The sequence below is a fragment of the Oppia nitens genome, unplaced genomic scaffold (assembly GCF_028296485.1).
Source record: "Oppia nitens isolate AA-2021 unplaced genomic scaffold, nextdenovo-longstitch-racon4-pilon3 scaffold10_pilon_pilon_pilon, whole genome shotgun sequence".
NCBI lineage: Eukaryota > Metazoa > Arthropoda > Arachnida > Sarcoptiformes > Oppiidae > Oppia > Oppia nitens.
Window position 1 is genome coordinate 2,827,095 of NW_026533189.1, and position 21,594 is coordinate 2,848,688.

At 32.4% G+C, this 21,594-nt stretch overlaps 2 protein-coding genes across 2 annotated transcripts; one reads left to right on the forward strand and one right to left on the reverse strand.

Annotated features, from left to right (window-relative positions):
* Window positions 1-4,650: 4,650 nt before the first annotated feature.
* LOC128965842 (teneurin-m-like) lies at window positions 4,651-16,044 on the forward strand. The gene is given in 15 exon segments (XM_054312623.1): window positions 4,651-5,021; window positions 5,131-5,238; window positions 5,312-5,404; window positions 5,539-5,652; window positions 7,532-7,678; window positions 7,784-8,323; window positions 8,406-8,600; window positions 8,687-8,896; window positions 8,996-9,181; window positions 9,247-9,393; window positions 9,488-9,695; window positions 9,946-9,972; window positions 10,245-11,536; window positions 11,539-14,329; window positions 14,414-16,044. Coding segments are annotated over 15 exon segments (7,968 nt in total). The 5' UTR covers window positions 4,651-4,726; the 3' UTR covers window positions 16,029-16,044.
* A 1,522-nt stretch (window positions 16,045-17,566) lies between these two features.
* On the reverse strand, window positions 17,567-18,600 carry LOC128965645 (speckle-type POZ protein-like). The gene has a single exon (XM_054312387.1). It carries the CDS (start codon window positions 18,578-18,580, stop codon window positions 17,567-17,569), a length of 1,014 nt encoding a protein of 337 aa, XP_054168362.1. The 5' UTR covers window positions 18,581-18,600.
* Between the last annotated feature and the right edge of the window lie 2,994 nt (window positions 18,601-21,594).

The following is a 21,594-nucleotide window of genomic DNA, read 5'->3' on the forward strand; positions in this document are numbered from 1 at the left end:
TTTTTTTTGATTTCAACTTCAATACTTAGCCATTAGTTTTGTTTATATATATATATATATATATATATATATATATATATATATATAAATACAATATATTGGAAACTAATATTAGAAATACATTATTTGCAATTTATATACATATACTGTATTTAAGTTTTGTTTTGTTGGTGCTATTGTTGTATTTGATAGCTATAGCAAACAACAACCAATATATTTATATACAAATCTATATATACAATATATAATATAGATATTTGTTTGCTTGATATATATACTATATATATAAGTATAAGTATAAAGTAAATGTGTGTTTTGTAGATCTAATCTTTGAAATTGTTTGATAGAGAAAAACACAGTACTGTTTCAAAAAAAAAATTACTTTATTTTCTATTATTTGTTGTGTTTGTATATATTATTTTCGTTTCATTTTTTTTGTTATTATTATTATTATTTCTTTCTTTTATATAAATATTATTTTCATTTCATTTTCAATGGCTTTTGTTTGCAACTGTCAGATATCATAGCTAGCAATCAATGCCTAATATATATATATATAAATATATATATATATACAGAATATTCTGTCTTATGTTTTTTGAATACTGAAAAATAAAATAATATTATATTTTGTTTTTTTTTTGTTATAATTTATTCTTTTGAATATTTCTTAAGATATGAAATTTTTTAACCATTTATTTTTTATATGAAACTCAATTCTCTAGTATTTTTTTTTGCTGATATTATTATTATTATTTTACAATAATATTAAGCATAAAAATGATAACTAATTTTATTTTTTTGTTTTCACACAATTTCTCAAAAGAAAGATATAATAATAATAATAATAATAGTATAAAAAGTGAAAATAATAAAATAATAATATGAAATAAAAAGTTTCTTATCATTTGATATTTGATATCTTATATTGTAAGTTAAAATTTATACAATTATTTAGCACATATAAAGATAGCACAGTTAGAATAATACAAAAAAAAATAAAAAAATAAAAATCAATGAAAAAAATTTACATTTATATAAATTTATGAAAATTGTTCAACAAATCTAGAAATTTTTTTCATATATTAAATAAATAATATATATATCTATATATATATATATATATATATATATATTCAAATGACTACTCAAATATATGCACCACACATATATTGAAACAAAAATCTTTATAAATTTTTTGAGTATAATATTTGTGGGTAATATTATATGTTTTTTTATTTAAAAAAAAATCTCTGATATCTTTTAATATTCACGTTTCGCTAAATGTTAACCAAAACACAATCAAAATTATATTTATATACAGTATATATATGTAACTAAAAAAATTATTATTATAATTCAATGACAGTATTTAAATAATTATTACAATGAGAGAGAGAGAGAGAGAGACATTAAATTGAATAAAATTTGATTATTATTAATGTTTTCCGTTTATGATTATAACGATTATTATTATTATTATTAAATGCAAAGACAGCACTAAAAAAAACTTTAAGTGAATAAATGAATATATTTTTTTATCTATTTCTTTATACTGTATTTCATCCGTCAATTGCAAACATATATTACTGTAAAATGTTATATTGTTTTTCAAAAAAAAAAATAAATTAATAAATAAATCATTTGAATAGAAAACATTATATTATTTTATTATCTATGGTTAAGATTTATATATTTAATTTTTATATTGATTTTTATTTACGTATAGTTGTAACATTGTAATACATTGACATCAATGTACAGTATTTCTACTGTATATAAATTTACATTCAATTTGCTTCTCATATCCAACTCTCTCTCTCTCTCTCTCTCTCTCTCTTTCTCTCTCTTTATTTCTCATACCGTTCCCCATATTATCTCTTGTATTTCCTCTACAAAAGGAAACATAAATATAGAGAAACAACACAACAAAACAAAACCAAAATATATTATATATATATATATGAATCCAAAAATAAATCTTTTGACGATTCAACGATTTTCTTGTCAATTGTGATAATGACCTCATTTTTCTGTATACAGTCTGTTGTACTGTACATTAAAAAACAGTAGCGAAACAATAGGATAAAACTTTTTTAGATTTACTAATAGAAAATTCATACATAAATGTGTTTTAATATATACATTAGTACTGTATATGCATATCTTTATGAGAGTTAAATTGATGGATAGGGATGTTTATTTGTAGGCACAGGGATTGCATTTGTTATACCATTGACTGTATGTACTGTATATGTAGTTTGCTTGAAAAATTAGAGATAATTTTAAAGCCCACTCACTTTTCTCAACTCTGGTATATCTTTTTAGTTTGGTTTGGTGTATATTATCATTATTATGTTACTAATGTATTAGTAGTTTAATACCCATACCTAACACCCGGAATTAAAATATTAGTCGATGAGTGTGTGTGTTGTGTGTGTGTGTGTGTGTGTGTGTTATTATATAATATTAAACTAGGAATTAAACCGAGAGATGACTAAAATACATTATTGGAGAGAGAGAGAGAGAGAGAGAGAGAGAGAGCACTGGTATGCTATGTATGTATGTGTCGGTTGAAGAGGATACCGAAGTAGGGGGAGATATCAAGAGATACCGGAGCCCATCATATACTAAGTAAGCCTTTTGTGTATCGACTGCACGAGTGGTTATATGAAGGCATAAGAATTAGCCGCAAACTATCTGTTATATCATATTTGGTATGCAATTGGCATTACTGTCAGAGAGAGAGAGAGAGAGAGAGAGAGATCCCTTTCCTTTCTTTATCCATATATTTCCCTCTTTTTCTCACTTACTCTCTTGAATGCCGATTATTATGAATACACGAGTGATCTTCTCTCTCTCTCTCTCTCTCTCTCTCTCTCTCTCTCTCTCTCTCTCTCTCTCTCTTGCAATCATAAGCTCTGTTGCAAAGCCAATGATAACACCAATCTATTGTTACTTCGAGAGCACCGGTATATCATAGATATATTAGTATATGTCTTATGCATCTGTTTTTTATTATTACATTTCAAGTAATTTTTATGTTAAATTCATTTGTCATGCAATGCATTGTCAATGAAAATGGCGAACAACACAACATATAAGCCGAAAACGATTGTTATTCATAGCTAGACATACCCTCTATCTATCAGTCCTCTCATTTTCACATCCATTTCCCACATATACTATACATACTATATATATATATAAATATATATATATATGATATAATCAGAAAATAAGCATATATATATATATATAATTTATATATCGATGACCAACATCAGCAATATCTAACAAAAAATATAAATAAATAAAATTATATTAATGTTAATAATATAAATATAATAATAATAATAATTATTATTATTATTTTAGTACTGTATTATTGTTACAAAATTAACAATATTTTTTTTGCAAATTATATTTTTGTTTTTTTAAATAGCATTTTATAATATAACAAAAAATATAATGATAATATTAATTGTTTTATTATAATAAAACATAATTAACAATAAAATGCATTTAATGCATTACTAATAATATTTGTTTTTATAATTGTGTCATATATTACACGACAATTAATATTTATAATAATAATAATAATAATAATTGTTATTATATCTAATCTAATAATAATTATATTTATAATAATAAACTAAAACTAAACAATAATTAGATTATTAGTCGTTTATTATTATGAACTGAACTTTCTTTTTATATATATGTTTTGGTTTTGCCATACAATACAATACAATATATAAATTATATATAAAAATGCAATTTCAAGTTAATTATATAATAACTAATAATAATAATTATTTATTATTATAATTTATGATTTATAATTGCTTTTAGCGCTTGAAGTAAATGAGCAATTTTATATATATATATATATATACAGTAATGTTATGTTAGTGGGTGCACACAAATAATATATTGTTTTTTTTCATAGATTATTATTATAGCRCACWGAATATAATGCAAAATAAAAAAAAGTAAAATTATATATAAAAGTCAGACATTATATATTCACTATTCAAAACAAATTAATGATTTCGGGCTTAAAATTCATTAATTATAATAAAATGAAACACAGAATAGAAAGAGAGAGAGAGAGAGAGAGAGAGAGAGAATAAAACAAATAAAAWATACACTGAATTTGTTATTAGTTTTTTTTTGTATATATATATATATAGACTATATATTTAGTAATTTTAGTAAAATTTTGTCGGTAATTGCTATTCAAAAATAATAGTTTTTAATTAATCAATACATGTATGACAAAAACCAAGAATAAGTACATTTAAATTTATTTATTTATTTATTTAATGATAATTAGAAATTTGAAGTTAAATAATGTTTTATTTGCCATCATTTGTTTAATTAGTAAAAATAATAATAATAATAAAAACAATACCAAAAATTTTTCTTTAATTGTCTATGAATTTGCAATTAATTATTATTATTTAAATATCTATTTATCATTTTAATTATTTGTTGAAAATATTGTCTTGTTTTTTTAAATACTAATAAATATTTTTTTTGTTTTATAAATTAAAATTATAGATTTACCGATTTTATGAGTGGACAGACACCTTAACAAACTACATATGTTTATTATTAGACAAACAATAATTGGTTTTTTTGTAATTCAAAAAAATAAAATTACAAACAATATATTATAGCCAAATATATATATTAATTAATAAATACTACTTTAATAATGGAAAGCATAACACGTCTGAACAGATCCCGTGACCACCTAAGGGTAGGTCACGTTCAACACAATACAAGTCATTCGGATGATAGCGAACTGTCCGACAATTATAATGTGATCGGCAGTGACCGCCAATACGAACGAATTGGCGATCGGGCCAGCGGTTCGCTAACTGGCCGATCATCGTCGTCGAGATCGTCGTCAAACAATCCGCCGCCTCATCCGATAATCTGTGGTAACGGTACTGTCCTCAAAGCGGCCACACATTATGCCGAGTCAGCCATCTATAGGCCATCCAGAGGTTAGTTGACTTAACTTTTTGATTATTATTATTATATTGATTTTTATTTTGTTAAGAATATTATATTTTATATATAACTATTTGTTTTGTTTGTTTGTTTTATATACAGATTTTAATGATTTAAATAATTTAAATAATCCGATGATCGGTGGAAACGGTACGGTATTAAAGCCGACCGCACCCTATAAAGAGTCGACAATATATCGGCACTCGAGGGGTAATTGATTTGTTAATATATTTTTTTTAACAAAAATATTTAATTAAAATATTATTTGCCTAAAACTCTATAGACTTTAGCGATGCTTTTGCCGATTTAAAATCGGTTCAACACTACGGAGGGCCCAACGATCCCGCGATATACCCAAACACTAGAAGTATACCAAGTAATTGAAAAAAAAAATTTACAATTATTTTATTTAAAAAAAATAAATCTTTATATAAATATTATCAAACAAAACAATAATAATAATTACTATACTGTAAATATAACCTACCGTTCCTTCTCTCACTCAATCAGATTGTAAAACATTGTCCACATTATCAAAGCGCGTGTCGTGCAGTTGGCAGTGCACGGCCATCATGTTTATGGTCCTAACGTTAGTCTTATTAATCATCATAACATTTGTCACGAGTAAGTAGACTGTCCTACATATATATATATATAGTATATATTGATAATTATTAATAATGATCAACAATATATATTTATTTATAATCAACAACAATAATAAACAAAATATGAAAATCCATTATTCACTTTATATTTATATTATATTATTAAAAAAAATAAGTTTATTTGTTTGGCATACAAATCGCAGGGTTAAATCCCTAAATAATTGGAGTCTCGGATTTGATCTACCAGTGCAAGTGTGTGTGTGTGTGTGTGTGTGTGTGTGAGTGTGTGTCTGGCCATTAGATTAATACCTATTTTGTGTTGACATAAGTGGAGAGAGGGAGACCCAGGGATAAGCATTAGTTTTGTGTGTTTGTAATATACAAACTTGTGTATTGTGTGTGTGTATTGATATTATACTATGATTTGTATTATTGTTATATTAGTTTTTTTTTCTTAACTAATCTTTTTTTGTGTCTAAACTTTTGTTAAGTTTTTTTTCTGGAGTGTTGTGTTTGTTTTGGTCTGACTTTATCTCTTAATAATGAAAATCCTTTAATAATATATTATATATATATATATTTATTTTGTATTATCAATAGTTAATATACGGTAACTATATATAATAAAAACATCTCAATTTAAGTATTTTTGTTTTTTATTATTATTATTATTTATTATTTGAGCCTTAATTTTGTGAGTTTTAGCATTTCTTTATATTAAATTTTTCAATTCAAATAAATTTGATTAACTTTTTTATCTCTCTTTTTTTATATATATTGCAGACAGTCTTTAAATAATTGATTTAATATATTATATATATATATATAGTGTGTATTAAAAGCAATTTTTGGTTTAATTTACTTTGACTTCAAATTATATAGTTATTTATATAAAAGTAAAATTGAATTGAATTTATTTTTTGTTATTTTTCTGTTATAATCTCTAATTCGCTATTTTTACTGTATTTCTCCTCGACTTTCATCTTATTTGTTAAAATACTAACTTTTGTTTTTCCTTTTATTTTTTTATTAATAATTAATAAAAAGCTCATTAAGATTACATTAAGCTATAATATAGTTGAGTAAAGTTTTAATGTATGTATGTGTGTGTTTAAATGGGATAAGAGAGAGAGAGAGAGAGAGAGAGAGAGAGAGAGAGAGAGAGAGAGTCATAAGTTATATACTGTACTACTAATTGAAAATAAATTAAATTTTTTTTCCGATGAAAAGTATCATTACTTATAAATGAATATTTTATTATAAGATTTGTTTGTCATCTTTCTGTTGACTTTGTTGTTAGTTGCCATCCCTTACTCACTCACTCACTCACTAACTAACTCACCCGCTGTTCACTCATCTCTCTCATCACTTATTTATTTATAAAACTTATTTACTTTAAGATATATTGCATTACAACTACAACATCTACTACTTATTATTAGTTTGACTTTATTATTATTAACATTAAACATTAAATGGTTTGATCCCAAAAACAATGTTTTAGGTATAATAATATATTTTCATATTATATTCAGTTAATAATAATTTCCAATATTAATAGCATAATAATAATAATAAATTATTATAAAAACAGTTATGTATTTTTAAAAAGTAGAGCAAACAATCCTCATTGTATTAATTTTATAGTTTACAATATAACTGTAAATAAAAAATTCAAATAACAACTAAATGACATCAAATTATTTAATGTATAATAATGTTAATAATTATTGTTAATTTTTTATTTTAAAAAAATCAAATTGAAATATAATTAATTAAAATTGTTTTTAAATCAATAAATAATTTTACACATAGTATAATAATATATACTAAAATAATTACTTTACTACAGTACTAATCAAAAAAACTACCTGTGCTTAACCCATTACCTATAGGCTCAACATTATCATCTGGTGGCGCCCAAGACACTGCCAAATGTTCTGTGATGGTCGACTATATGACCGATACAAACAATAATAATAACAATGAGCTTAAGACAACACAACAACAGCAACATACCGGTGCCACAAGTGCCGGCAAACGTAAGCATATAACCAACTAACTAACTAACTGTCCACCAAAAAAACAAACAAATCTAATTAACCATTTTTTTCTTGAATCTCATATATATATCTATGAAAACTTAGTGCCCAAACCATTATTAGCTAAGACCTATCCGCCAGATCAGAGCCAATACAGTGAAGTGCAATTAGGCAAACGTTTTCAGCATCGGGTGTCCTCTTACGGCCACTGGAATCTTCATCTCATACAATCTGATCCATCACTGGTCAGGTTCAACTTGACACTGCCGGTCGGTGCCACTGTTGGTCTGTATGCGGCCCGCGATTCGGTACCGTCGCACACGAAATACGATTTTATGGAAATTGTCGGCCGAACGGGCGCTGCTGGACGTTATCCACGATCGGCAATGGCCAGTATGATCAACAACAACAACAACAATGACAATAAACAGCAACAGAGTCGCGAGTTTACCCGATTCATGGACAGAGGCCAGTGGTTTTTGTCCGTCTATAACGATGCGCCCGTCATTATCGACTTGTCATTGGTGTTGACCATCGGAGACGCCACAAGTATCGGCTGTCCGTTTGACTGTCACGGACACGGTGTCTGTGTAATGGGTGTTTGCAAATGTGACGACGACTACGCCGGAGATAACTGTGCTTACAGTACGTGTTTTTTTGTTGTTGATATAAACTACTTGTGTTTTAGATATTAATCAATCAATTGGTTTTTCTCTGTTTATTTTAGGGGTCTGTCCCGTCCTGTGTTCAGGTCGTGGCCAATATGTTTCAGGAGAATGTCAGTGTAGTTCCGGATGGAAAGGCAAAGAGTGTCAGCTCCGGGAGGATGAATGCGAAGTACAAGACTGTAGCGGACACGGAGATTGTGTGGACGGCTCTTGTCATTGTTTTCCCGGTTATAAAGGCAAACACTGTGAACAAGGTATGCGATATAACTGTCCCCTAATACAGTAAAATATATGACAGTCCTATTAATAACATTATCTTTTAAAATCTATTTCCTGTTAGTTGACTGCTTAGACCCGGACTGTTCAGCTCATGGCCACTGTGTCGCCGGAATGTGTTTGTGCGGTAAGGGCTGGAAGGGTGCCGACTGTGCCGAACCAGATTCCGAGGCCATTCGATGTCTGCCCGACTGTTCCGGACACGGAAACTTTGATCTTCAGCTCCAACAATGCATTTGCGACGAACGATACACTGGACCCGACTGTTCACAAGGTATGCGATGCGATCTCTTATAACTGAGTAAAATGAACGGATAGACGAACAGTGATAACTAAAACTACCCGTTCCTTCCCTACTATCGATATTAAACAGAACGATGCGATTTGGACTGCGGTAACAACGGTCGCTGTCAGGGCGGCCAATGTCTGTGCGATGACGGCTGGACAGGAGTCAAGTGCGCCGAACGACTGTGCGATCCCCGATGCCTGGAACATGGCCAGTGCAAAAATGGTACATGCCTGTGCATTCAAGGATGGAACGGAAAACATTGTACATTAGGTACCTACCGGTGCTATTGATGATTTCAATCTATATAACTGACCAATTGATTTGATTCTGATTAGATGGATGTCCCAAATCGTGCAACAATCACGGCGAATGTGTCCAGAGGTCAGGCGAATGGACGTGCGAATGTGCTACCGATTTTGGCGGACAGGACTGTAGTGTACCACTGGAACGGGTGTGCGATGACGGCAAAGACAACGACAATGGTTTGTGTCGATCATCTCATGAATATATATATAACTAAATGTAAAAAACAAATTAATTAAAAAAAATTGTTTTTGTTTTGTTTGTACCGTTTAGACGGACTGGTCGACTGTGCCGACCCCGAGTGCTGTTCATCGAAGAGCTGCGACGGCAAACAACTATGTTTTTCGGCTTCCGATCCTCAAGACATACTGCTCCGCAAACAGCCACCGGCAGTGACCGCCAGCTTCTTCCAGAGGATGCAGTTTCTCATCGAAGAAGAATCAGTCCAGAGTTATGCCCACAAAATTGCATTTAACGACAGGTATAATAACATAGCCATCACCTCTACTAGTTTACGATGTGTGTGTAATTTGCCTCCCGTTCCCCCTAACCCTCTCTCTCTCTCTCTCTATCACTCGTATTACTTGTACAACTCTTTATATTAATATAATTAATATTTTTTTAAAAATGATTAACAAATGTATTCAATAAAAAAATATTTTCTATTTCTTTCTAATATCTAACCAAAAAAAAAACAAACAAAAAATAATAACAAAACTAAATAATTGAAGTCTATTTGGAAACCGATTCAACGACAGGTCAGTCCTAATAATCAATCGGTGCTGTCTTTTTATATGTGTTTTGTTATGTTTGGCTGTTTTATTATTGTTGTAATTATTAGCATCCATTGCCTGATCAATTTGTAATTAAAAAAAAATACTTATATATATATATATATATATGTTTTAGTTATTTAATTATTATTTTGTTTTTAAACGCTTTAATTATCATTTAAATATCATATAAATTGCATTTCAAATATACTAAATATACAAAACTAAACTAACTTTTGTTGTTTTATTGCTAACAGTCGAGCTTCGGTAATCAGAGGACAAGTAGTCAATCACGGCGGACAGGGTATTACTGGTGTACGAGTTGGTGTGGCCACCGATCCGATGTTAGGCTTTACGTTGACCCGCGATAGCGGTTGGTTCGATCTGATGGTCAACGGCGGCGGTGCCGTAACATTGCATCTTCAACGGGATCCGTTTCGGCCACAGCAACGAGTAGTGATGGTACCCTGGAATGAGATTGTGGTCATCGAYAGGGTTCAAYTGGTCACCGACGATCGTAATGGCGACGGCCAACAAAAACCAACCATATGTATGGACCACGACTACGATGTCATGAAGCCGACAGTGTTGGCCACTTGGAAACACACTTTTCAGGGCGGATGTGCCGAACAATCGGCACTGTTAGCCGAATCTCGTGTCGTCCAGGAATCGCTACGAATACCCGGAACCGATCTAAACCTTGTCTATCATTCATCGCGAGTCAACGGCTATCTATCAACCATTGAACTACAGCTAACACCCGATCGGATACCGGCTTCACTTCGATTGGTTCACTTGAAGATCGCCATCGAAGGCATACTGTTCGAGAAGACCTTCGAAGCCGATCCGACCATAATGTTTACCTATGCCTGGAATCGACGCAATGTTTACCGTCAAAAAGTTTTCGGTTTGGCCACCGCTACTGTTCACGTAGGCTACCAGTACACCGGTTGCATTGGTAATACCATATGGGATGTCCAAACCGTACAGCTGGCCGGTCACGATATGGCCATTTCGGAGATTGGCGGCTGGAATCTTGACATTCATCATCGATACAACTTTCACGAAGGAATACTCCAGAAGGGCGACGGAACCAATGTCTATCTGAAACAGAAAAGCAAAGTAATGTTGACCACTATGGGCGACGGTCAACAGCGGCCACTTCACTGTCCCTATTGTAACGGCTTAGCTCACGATCAACGTCTGTTGGCACCGGTAGCTCTGGCTTCGTCACCGGACGGTAGCATCTATGTCGGCGACTTTAATCTGGTCAGACGTCTGAAAACCGACGGCACTGTCCAAACGGTTGTCGAACTAAGCGAATCGTCTGTTGCCTATAAGTATCATTTGGCTGTCGGTCCGATCGATGGTAAACTGTATTTCTCCGATCCGGAGAAGCATCAGATACTACGTGCAATCAGTTTGGATCAGATTGCAGATCCGCGAAACAATTTGGAGATTGTTGTCGGCACTGGTGTCAAGTGTTTGCCCGGCGACAGGACTGCCTGCGGTGACGGCCGACTGGCTCGTGACGCTCGACTATCCTATCCAAAGGTTTGGCCATTTCGGCCACTGGAGAGATCTATATAGCAGACGGTACAAACATACGCTACGTTGACACTACAGGAGTCATACATACACTGATTGGCGATCACTATCACAAGAGTCACTGGAAACCGCTTCCCTGTTCGGGATCTATACCATTACAGAAGGTTGCACTCCGTTGGCCAACACAACTGGCCATATCACCCATTGATAACTCGTTGCACATACTCGACGACCATATGGTACTCAAACTAACACAAGACCGTAGACTGCGTGTAATAGCTGGTCGTCCGTCTCATTGTTCGTCAGTGATTACCGGAACGCCCGAAGAGGTCCCGAATCAGGAGTCGGGCGAAGCGCTCGCCGCACAAGTATTTCTCGAAACACCGCAATCGATAGCATTTGGACCGAACGGTGATCTCTATATTGCCGAAAGCGACTCGCAAACCATTAACCGTGTCCGAGTGGTTACGGCAGCTGACGGTCGGATACAGCGATTTGCCGGCGCCGACCTCAAGTGCTCGTGTATGGATGTCCAATGCGAATGCTATTCCGGCGATCTGTTGGCCACTAATGCCAAAATGTCGACAGTAGCTGCCATTACGGCCACACCTGATGGTCGGTTACACATTTGCGACCAGGAAAACCTACGCATACGGACAGTAGTGTCGCCACTGCCCGAACAGAACCCGACGAACGGCGAGTACGAGATTGTTTCGCCACTCGGCGCCGAAGTATACGTATTCAACCGACACGGCCAACACATCAGCACCCGTAGCATCTATACTGGTCATACATTGTATACGTATAGCTATAATGTCAATACGCTTAACGGAAAACTAAGTTCGGTTACCGATGCGGCCGGCAATAAGCTGTACATATTGCGAGACTATACCAATCAAGTGAAGTCCATTGAGAACAGTCAGGGAGGGAAGTGTCGGCTACAGATGTCCCGYTTGGGTATGCTTCAGGCGTTGACCACACCCGACAATTTTGTCACCAAATTTACGTATTACGGCAATACCGATGCACTGTTGGCCACCCGTACCGATTCGTGGACCCGATCCGTAAGCTATCAGTACGACCAATACGGACGACTAACTCGAGCAGTTCGACCGTCGGGCGATATCATCGAAATGAACTACAAGTTGGGTATCGATGGCTCCCGGGTTCGCATCGATCGTAACGCCCGCGAAATGATGCGTCTGGTGATTGAAGGCCAAGAGGTTAGCCGAGTGGCCAACGGTGACGAAGATCAGGCACTGGTACTGCAAAAGCTGAGCTCCAAAGACGCCAAATTTTCAATCAAATGGCCAGACACTAGTGTAACGGAAATTGAATCCCTGGCTTCACCAGTGATTACCGATTTGTGGCCAAAATTGGCCGAAACGTGGCCAATGCCGGTACGCATGAGAATAATTGCCAACGACGAGGTCAGTACCCGAATCGAATGGAAACACTATGTCCGCCGGGGATCGAAAGACAGACAATCGGTTACCGCCACCAGTGGTACCGCCGCTAGTACTAATGGTGACCCGAAACGAATTGCCAGTTTTGGTCGCAAACTCAAAATCAACGGCGAATCCGTATTGGCCGTCGAATACGATCGTGACTCACAACAAGAGATCCTATTGGACCAAAACATGCGACCAGTTGTAAGCGTCTCCTACGACAATGTTGGCCGACCAGTAAAATGGATGTCCAGCCATAATCTGACCGGCGTTACCGTCGAATACGATCGATTTGGTCGTGTGGCTCAGTGGTCACGCGGACAGTTGTCCAACACAATGCAATACGACATTAGCGGCCGATTAGCAGAGTTACGCTATGCCGACAAAACTGGACGTATCTATAAATATTCGGACGCCTCGACCAATCCAAGCGAAATCATTGAACCGAGCGGTAGCCGCTATCTCGTACAGTACGACCAAAGCGGCGGCATTACTGCAGTAATCACACCGGCCGGTCATCGGCACGAAATAGCCCGACAAACATCTCTCGGCTTCTATAAGATACTCTATTTGACACCCGGTATGAAAACACCGTACATCTTGCACTACGACGACAATCATCGGGTGATTGCCAAACTGTTGCCCGAAAACAGCGGACGAGTGATCAACATTTACGGCCGCAGTGGTCAACTTGATGCCCAGTTTGCCGGTGCCGAAAAAACCGAATACACATATCACGAAGGATCCGATTTGTTGAAGTCAGTCAATCGCCAGTTGCCCGACACTACTGACCTGAGAATTGATATGCGTTATCACGACTCTCTAGTCAAAGAGGAAAGGCATCGATTCGGAGCCCGTTCTCCATTCAACAGCTATAAGCTTAGGTACAAATACGGACCGAACTCCAAGATATCGGAAGTCGAGTTTGAACTGCAAGGACGCGGAGTCGAGACACGCAAATACAAGCGACACTCGGCTACCGGCGCTCTGGAAGGTGTCGACAGTTTTGCAATTGTTCGCCGAAATGTCAACAGTCTGCAGATTACCGACGAACGAGCCATGAAAACAGTAGGCACTGACAGCTATGGCCGTCCGGTGCTCATCACACTATCCGTTTGGAATAAGGAGTTGTTTTCGCAAGTAATACACTATCAGCCGATGCGGTCGAGAATTGCCGAATCGCGTACAAGATTCGGATCCGGCTATCAGATGACAAACTATAGCTATACGGCCGACGGCTTTATCGAACAGGTGACCCAATCGGCTGCACCGGTAGCCAAATATGTCTACGATATAGCCGGCGATGTCAAGTCGGTCTGGGAGGGAGAGACACATATGACGATTAGGTATGTCTTATATATGAGAAAAAACAAGTATTTTTTTGTGTCAATCAATAATTAATAATTGTTTTGTTTGTTTGTTTGTGACAGACGTGATGAGTCCGGTCGGGCCAAAGGTTTCGGCGACGGCAGCGACTTGTACTCAGTAGACGAACGCGGATTCATCATCAGCCGTGGTCAGGACAGGTACACGTGGTCGCCAAACGGCGAACTACAATCGGTAACCAAAGACGATCAACGAGTGATTACCTATTACTACGACCACCGACAGCGGCTTATCGGCCGACGCGAGTCATCCGGCAATGTCACACAATTTGTCTACGATAACAGTCAATCAGATCGTGTAACTCACTGTGTAGTTGATGGCCGTATTATCGGCTTTGTGTACGACCCGAACGGTCATCTGGTGGCCATTACTATCGAAAGCACCAAATATTACGTGGCCAGCGACTACATGGGCTCACCGATAGCCGTATTCAACAGCGACGGTATTGTTGTCAAAGAAATTGTACGCAACGTCTGGGGCAAAGTCGTCAAAGACTCGAACCCGACCTTCTGGTTGCCCATTGATTTCCGCGGTGCCATTCGTGACCCGACCACCGGTTTAGTGCACTTTATTGGCGACCGAGTGTACGATCCGCTTGTCGGCCAATATCTGACACCCAATTGGGACCAAATCGAGCGATTAGTTCGGTCACCGGAAAGTTTACATCTCTATCGATTCGAAAACAACGATCCCGTAAACACTGTGGCCTCACGCGGTTGGGATGAGACGCATATGACCTCATTAGCCGAATGGCTTCAACCGTTAGGCGTGTCTGTGGACGACATATTCCCGGCGCAGAGTCGTTCAGTCCGTCGTCAACAGCAAACAGTACCGGTTATATCCGGTCTCGAGTGCCAATTGCGGGCACTGTTGTCCACATTCAGCGAGCTTTCAATTGTCGCCCGCAGTGGCGTCCGATCGGACATTGATTATCGGACAACACTGCCGGCCATCAGTGTTGCCTCATTACCGTCAACACTATCCTCTGTGATTGTGAGTCGCGGCCGACCGCAGACACTCGTCACTACAATAGAATCGGAGACCAGTCCGATGACCGCATCGGTACTGTCGGCTGTGTTCAACAGTACCCGATCGTTGGCCATAAATCTCGGGCATCAGTCACAGGACGAGTTTTTCTTTATCCAGCCCGACGTCACGCGAGCACCGGTCGATTTGGATCAACTCCAACGGCTGGGCTCAATGGTGAACGTCACCCGACCGCCTACCGACCCGTCCGACCCGAGCACTAGTCATACAGTGATGTCCATTAGCGGTAATCTTTTGTTGAACATCCGCTACGGCGTCAGCGCCGACGACGAACTCCGACGAGTTATACGAATGGCCCGCAAGCGAGCCGTAGAGGAGGCCTGGCGTCGGGAGGCCCACTACGTAAAGCTTGGCTTTCGCGGCCTACTCAAGACCGACTGGTCGCCCGATGAGCGCCAGGAACTGATACGCACCGGAATGGTGTCCAAGTACTTCGGTATCGATATTCACGGCATCGAACGCTACCCGCAGTTGGCCGACGACCCGATGAATGTTGTGTTCAAACGCGACGTCCAGTCGCGCAAACGTCGCTCACGACAGCACCGACAGCGGCCACTGGCGTCGGGCGGCGGCGGCGGCTATAATATGATGTCAATTGTTATCAACTCTTAATAAATTTAATATTAATAATAATAATAATAATAAAGTGAATAAAAAAATTATATATAATTTTTAAATACAGAAAAACTTTAATTAGACTGAAATTATAGACAAAATGAAAAAAAAAGATTATTATTGTATGAAAAAAAAGAGAAAATGATTATAACTTTTTTATATATACACTAAACAAATGTGAAAAATACTCGGAAAATAAGTGTTTTTTTTAATAAAATTAAAAAACAAAATATATCTGAAAACAACATACAAAAAAAATCAAACACTAATTTTGTGAAACATTTTTAATATAATTATTATTATTATTGAATCATGTTTTTTTTAATTTAAATATTGTAGTTATAATTTAAGTTAATTATTATTATTATTAAATGTTTTTAATTATTGATAAATATATATATATATATATAATTTTATTTTGTAAATAATTGTAAATAATATTTAAAATAAAAAACACATACAAACACACACACATACACAGTATACATACATACAAACAAACAAATTAATTGTTGAAACTATTGATTAATTAATTAATTATCTTTTAATTATAAATATTTCCTAATATAATGATAATTATATTGCGATATTTACTTTTTTTAAAGTGATTTTTTTTTGTCAAAAAATTTTTAAAAATTATACATGTTAATTAATTAAATTATTAAAAAATTAATTAAATTTAATAATTTGATAAAATGTAAGAAAAAATTTTTGGGCGAAAAACAATTTTTTTTTTTTTGATGATAAAAGAAAATATATCACAAATAATAATAATATAATGTTTTAAATGTTTCGCTATATAAATAAAAATATTATTATAAATGTCGCTTAAAATTTTTAAATGTATCAAATTATTAAATAATAAATTATTTGTATAAATATTTATAATTATTATATATTGACAAAACAAAGCTATTAAAAATTAATAAATTCCTAAAAATTATATATAAATTTATATAAATATATTGAATTAATTAATGTAAAAGTCAAATGAAATTAATTGTAAAGTTTTTTAAAAGAAATTAATATTTAATAAATAAATAAAATTATTTAAAAAAATAATAAAATGTTTATTCATTTAACTTAAATAATATAGTTATTTAAAAAAAATAAAACTATTTGAACTTATTTTACTATTTAATTTTCTATGTTAACTATACTTTAGTTATAGCAACAATTATACTGGTGATTTAACTATTGATATTAAATACTGTAATAAGTTTGGTATTAATTAAAATTTTTAAATATATTTATAGTTAAATATAAATTAATTATATTTTAGGTTTTAGTAATCTATCATAAAATTAATCATTGATTTTAAATAATAATAATAAAAGACTAATAATATAATTATAGTAAAACAAACAATAAGTTCAAAAAAGTTTATTATTATAATTATTATTTTATTAAATTAAATATATTAATAATTCAATTTACAACTACAACAAATAAATTACAGATTTAATTATTAGATTTAATTAAAACATTTAATCAGTAATTATCTAATATTAATAAAATATCAATAATAATAATAATTACTTTTTTGCTATTATTTTGTCGATTTTGTCTTTAATTTTGTTCAACATTTGCGTCTTAATACCGATCTGTTGGCCAATTTCTTGACCGACTATTGAACTGATTTTTCTGGAAATAAAATCAACAGTCTTTGCCATCAATTCTTCATCGTCTGAACCGCCAAAGTCTTGTAATAATTTTAACGTTTTGAATGCATTGTCTGAACTAATCTTATTTGAATACCAATTGAAACACATGGTCTTCAGCGAACCGACCAAATACTTGTCGGCCACAACCAGCAACTCCTGGCAATAGTCGTCCAATTGGTCGCATCGACCCGTATAGAGATAGCGAAGAAACTGTTCAAACACTTGCGGCTCGATATCGTCGATGACTACTTCGGCCGATAGTTTTTCCATACAATCGGTGGTAAACATCTTAGCGAACACTTCCGATCGACAGCTGAGCAACAGTTTTGAGGCATAGAATTCGTGCCGATCTTTGCCAACAATTAGCCGACAATCGCATAGTTCGCGGACACCGAACAACTGATCCGAAGAACACGTCCGAAGCCACGAACAGCCGTCCGTCGACTGACGATATTTTTGATGGACAGTCATGTCGACTGCAATGGACAGTGTATTATCAATCAATAGACTGCCGGTTTGGTTAATCAGATCTTGTTTATTGATCAGCAAATGATAGCTCCAGTAGTTTTCTGTTACATCCAATGTCTTCTGATTGATACGTTGTCTGGCAAATGGCTGTTGATTTTTGTCTATAATAAACACATCGTACTGGACATCAACCGATAGTTCGTCGGTATGTTTCAGACACAAATAGTGTCGGATTTCGTTGCCCTCGCAGTCGATGTATATCCGAAACCGATCGGAACCGATGCCGAAGACATTGCTTTTGAATCGTTTCAATTCAATCCATTTGTTCTGCAGTTCGGACCCGAAGTCGGTAATAGTAACGACAACTTTGCTTTTGAGTTGCAATTTGTTGTCCATCGGCGCGACCGATGTCTCCATTATTGAAGTTATTGAAAAAAAATTTCAATGATTTTTTAAATAAATTGATTTTATGTATTATCTAATTAAAAGTTATTAATTGATTTTTAAATAAACTATTGACTGATTGATTACTCTAAGGGTTTTCAATAAATTTTTAAACTTTTAAATAATTTTTATTAAAAATTTTATTTGTATGTGATTTGATGTGTTATTAATCTAATAGTAAACTAACTGTTTGTATAAATTTATTGTAAAAATTTTTATACGGAAACTTCCGTCCATTCAATTATATATATTTAACTCTAATAATACTGATTATTGTTTTAATAGATTAAATAAATTTTATTAAATGATTAAATGGTTTTTATTTTATCACAATATTTACTAACTATGTATTAGTTATTAATTATTTAAAATATTTAAGTTTTGGCTGATTTCATATTCATTTAGTTATTTATTTTATTTTATGTTTACATTAAATAATTATATAAATAGTTTTTATAGTAATGTTATATTATTTTTTAAAAAAATATTTAGTAAAAGTTGTTTATACATTAGTATTTAAAAACAAATGCTGTATTATTATTAAATAATAATCATATTAATTAACATTTAATTTGTTAATATATTTAAAAATTATATCATATTATGAATTCAATAAAATAGTAAATATAATATATTATTGTTTTATTTGAATTATTTCTATAATTATTTTTTTAATAATGAAATTTTAAATCATAAAAATAAATTCCAGTTTTAAAAAAATTAATTTATCAAAAATAAAAATTATTTGTTTTTATTAAACTTATTACTGTAATATTTACTAGTTTTTATACATTTATTAAAAAAAATTCAAATAACTTATACAATAATTTATAAATATAATATTAGTATCTACTGTCATAAATTATATACTAAATACAATTGTTTATATTAAATTTTATTTTAACATTTAAAATATAAATAATAAAAAAATACCAAATATAATATGTAGTCATATATATAATAAATTTAATTTCTATAATCATTAATTAAATTTAAATATTCCATAATTATGATCTAAAAATTAATAAATATTTTTTTTTTAATTTAGGTTTCGTGCAAATTTATCAAAAACAATAATCATATTTAATAATTATTTATTTATTTTTTGATTAATTATTAAATATTTAAATATATTTTATAAATTATAACAAACATTAGTGCCAACTAAAAAAATTAAAATCTACCCAAAAATATGTAGTTAATTTTTATTATACTAAAATTTAATGTATATTTTTAATATTATAAACATAACTATAAATCTTTAAATATATATAATATGTCTAACGGTATATAAATACCACTGTTTTTTTAAATATCAATTAAATTATATATAATTATTAAAAAAATATAACTATATTAATAATTATCTAAAAAACAAATTTCAATCTAATAATGTTTAACAATAGCTATGTTTTGTTGCTAACTATACTTATACTACAGTCGTCATCATTGAGCCGATATGTTGGGGCCGTCGGACCAGACATTGCAGGCATTGCGGCTAAAAATCCGTTATTTGAAAATATAGTAGGACTGGCATCACTGACAGTGGGTGCTGTCTGTACTACCTGTGTCTGTCTGGCCTTCAATCTATACGACTACTTGGTGTCGGATGTCTTTACAAGAGCAGTCAGCGTTGCCAGAGCCAGAGGAACTGCCGTTTTCGGGTCAGTACTGGATTTCTCAGTCCATACGCTCAAACATTTTGGCCAACGTCTCAACAATTGTTTGCCCGGCAATACTGTCAACCTATGGCTCAATATGTTTGTCAATATGATGTGTTGTGTTGATCCTGATTTGGGCGATCAGGTAATCAAGTTTTATAATAGAAATTTGTTGGGCAAAAATCCAATCAATTTTAAATGTTATAGTGTTAAATGTTCATAAAAAACTAATTAACTAACTGTCCTAATTATATATRTATAATTGTATTATTTAATTTTAAAAATAACTTTAAAGATATATAATTTTATTTTTTAAAAAAAAATTATGTTTAATTATATTATTTATTTAAAACTGTTGCCTAAAATTATTTTATTACTATTTGCTATGTATTTAATCTATTAATCTGTTAATTTTATAAATAAATATTAATATTGAACACTTAGAGATTTTGACTAAAATTTAATTAATTATTTTTTTAAAATAATTTTTAGATTAAACTTAAAAGAAATTTTAAACGATTAAAATTAGTTAATCAAAAAAAAGTGATATAATTGACAGTAATTTAAACTTAATTAAGTAAAACATTTAATTTTTTTTGGGGGGGGGGGTGGATTTTCTGGCATTTTATACTACACTATTATATAAAATTTTATATAAGTTTAAAAAGTTATTAATAAATGTTTTGAAATAAAATATTATCACTTAATTATTTCTAGAAAAATCTAAAATTAATTATAAAWAAATAGCACACTATTATGATTATGATTTTTTACTATTTAATATTTTCTATTATAAATAATAACAAAATTATAATTTTATAATACTGTATTTATTATATTTTTTTAATTTATACACAACATTCATACAACAATTAAAATTAATCAAATGAAATAATTAATAGAAAATAAAATATTAATAAAAAAAACAAAATTAACACTTTTTTATACAAAATATTTCAAATTTTATATTTGCTAAAAAATAATTACTAAAAATAAATGGCTATTTTTTGACAATATTGTTATTGTTGATAAAACATTATTATTATTAGTATTAAAATTAGTTATTATTATTATTATTATTATTTTAGCTACACTTATAGGGCAGTTGTGTGTGTTTAGACAGATTGCAGACAACTTTAAACGATTGGCTAATTTTGGAAACCATTGCATCTTTTTGATCGCGTTTAGTATAGTCATGTGATGTACAGATTATGGATGCTATAGCACTACCGAAACCGCACAGCAGGTTAGCCCGGACACAATCGGACGACTGGGTCCACAAACCTAACAGTGCTGTAATCATATCCGCCTGTCGGGGCAACGACT

Coding starts and splice junctions, on each gene's coding strand:
- LOC128965645 (XM_054312387.1), bottom strand. CDS start 18,580: ATGGAGACATCGGTCGCGCCGATGGACAACAAATTGCAACTCAAAAGC.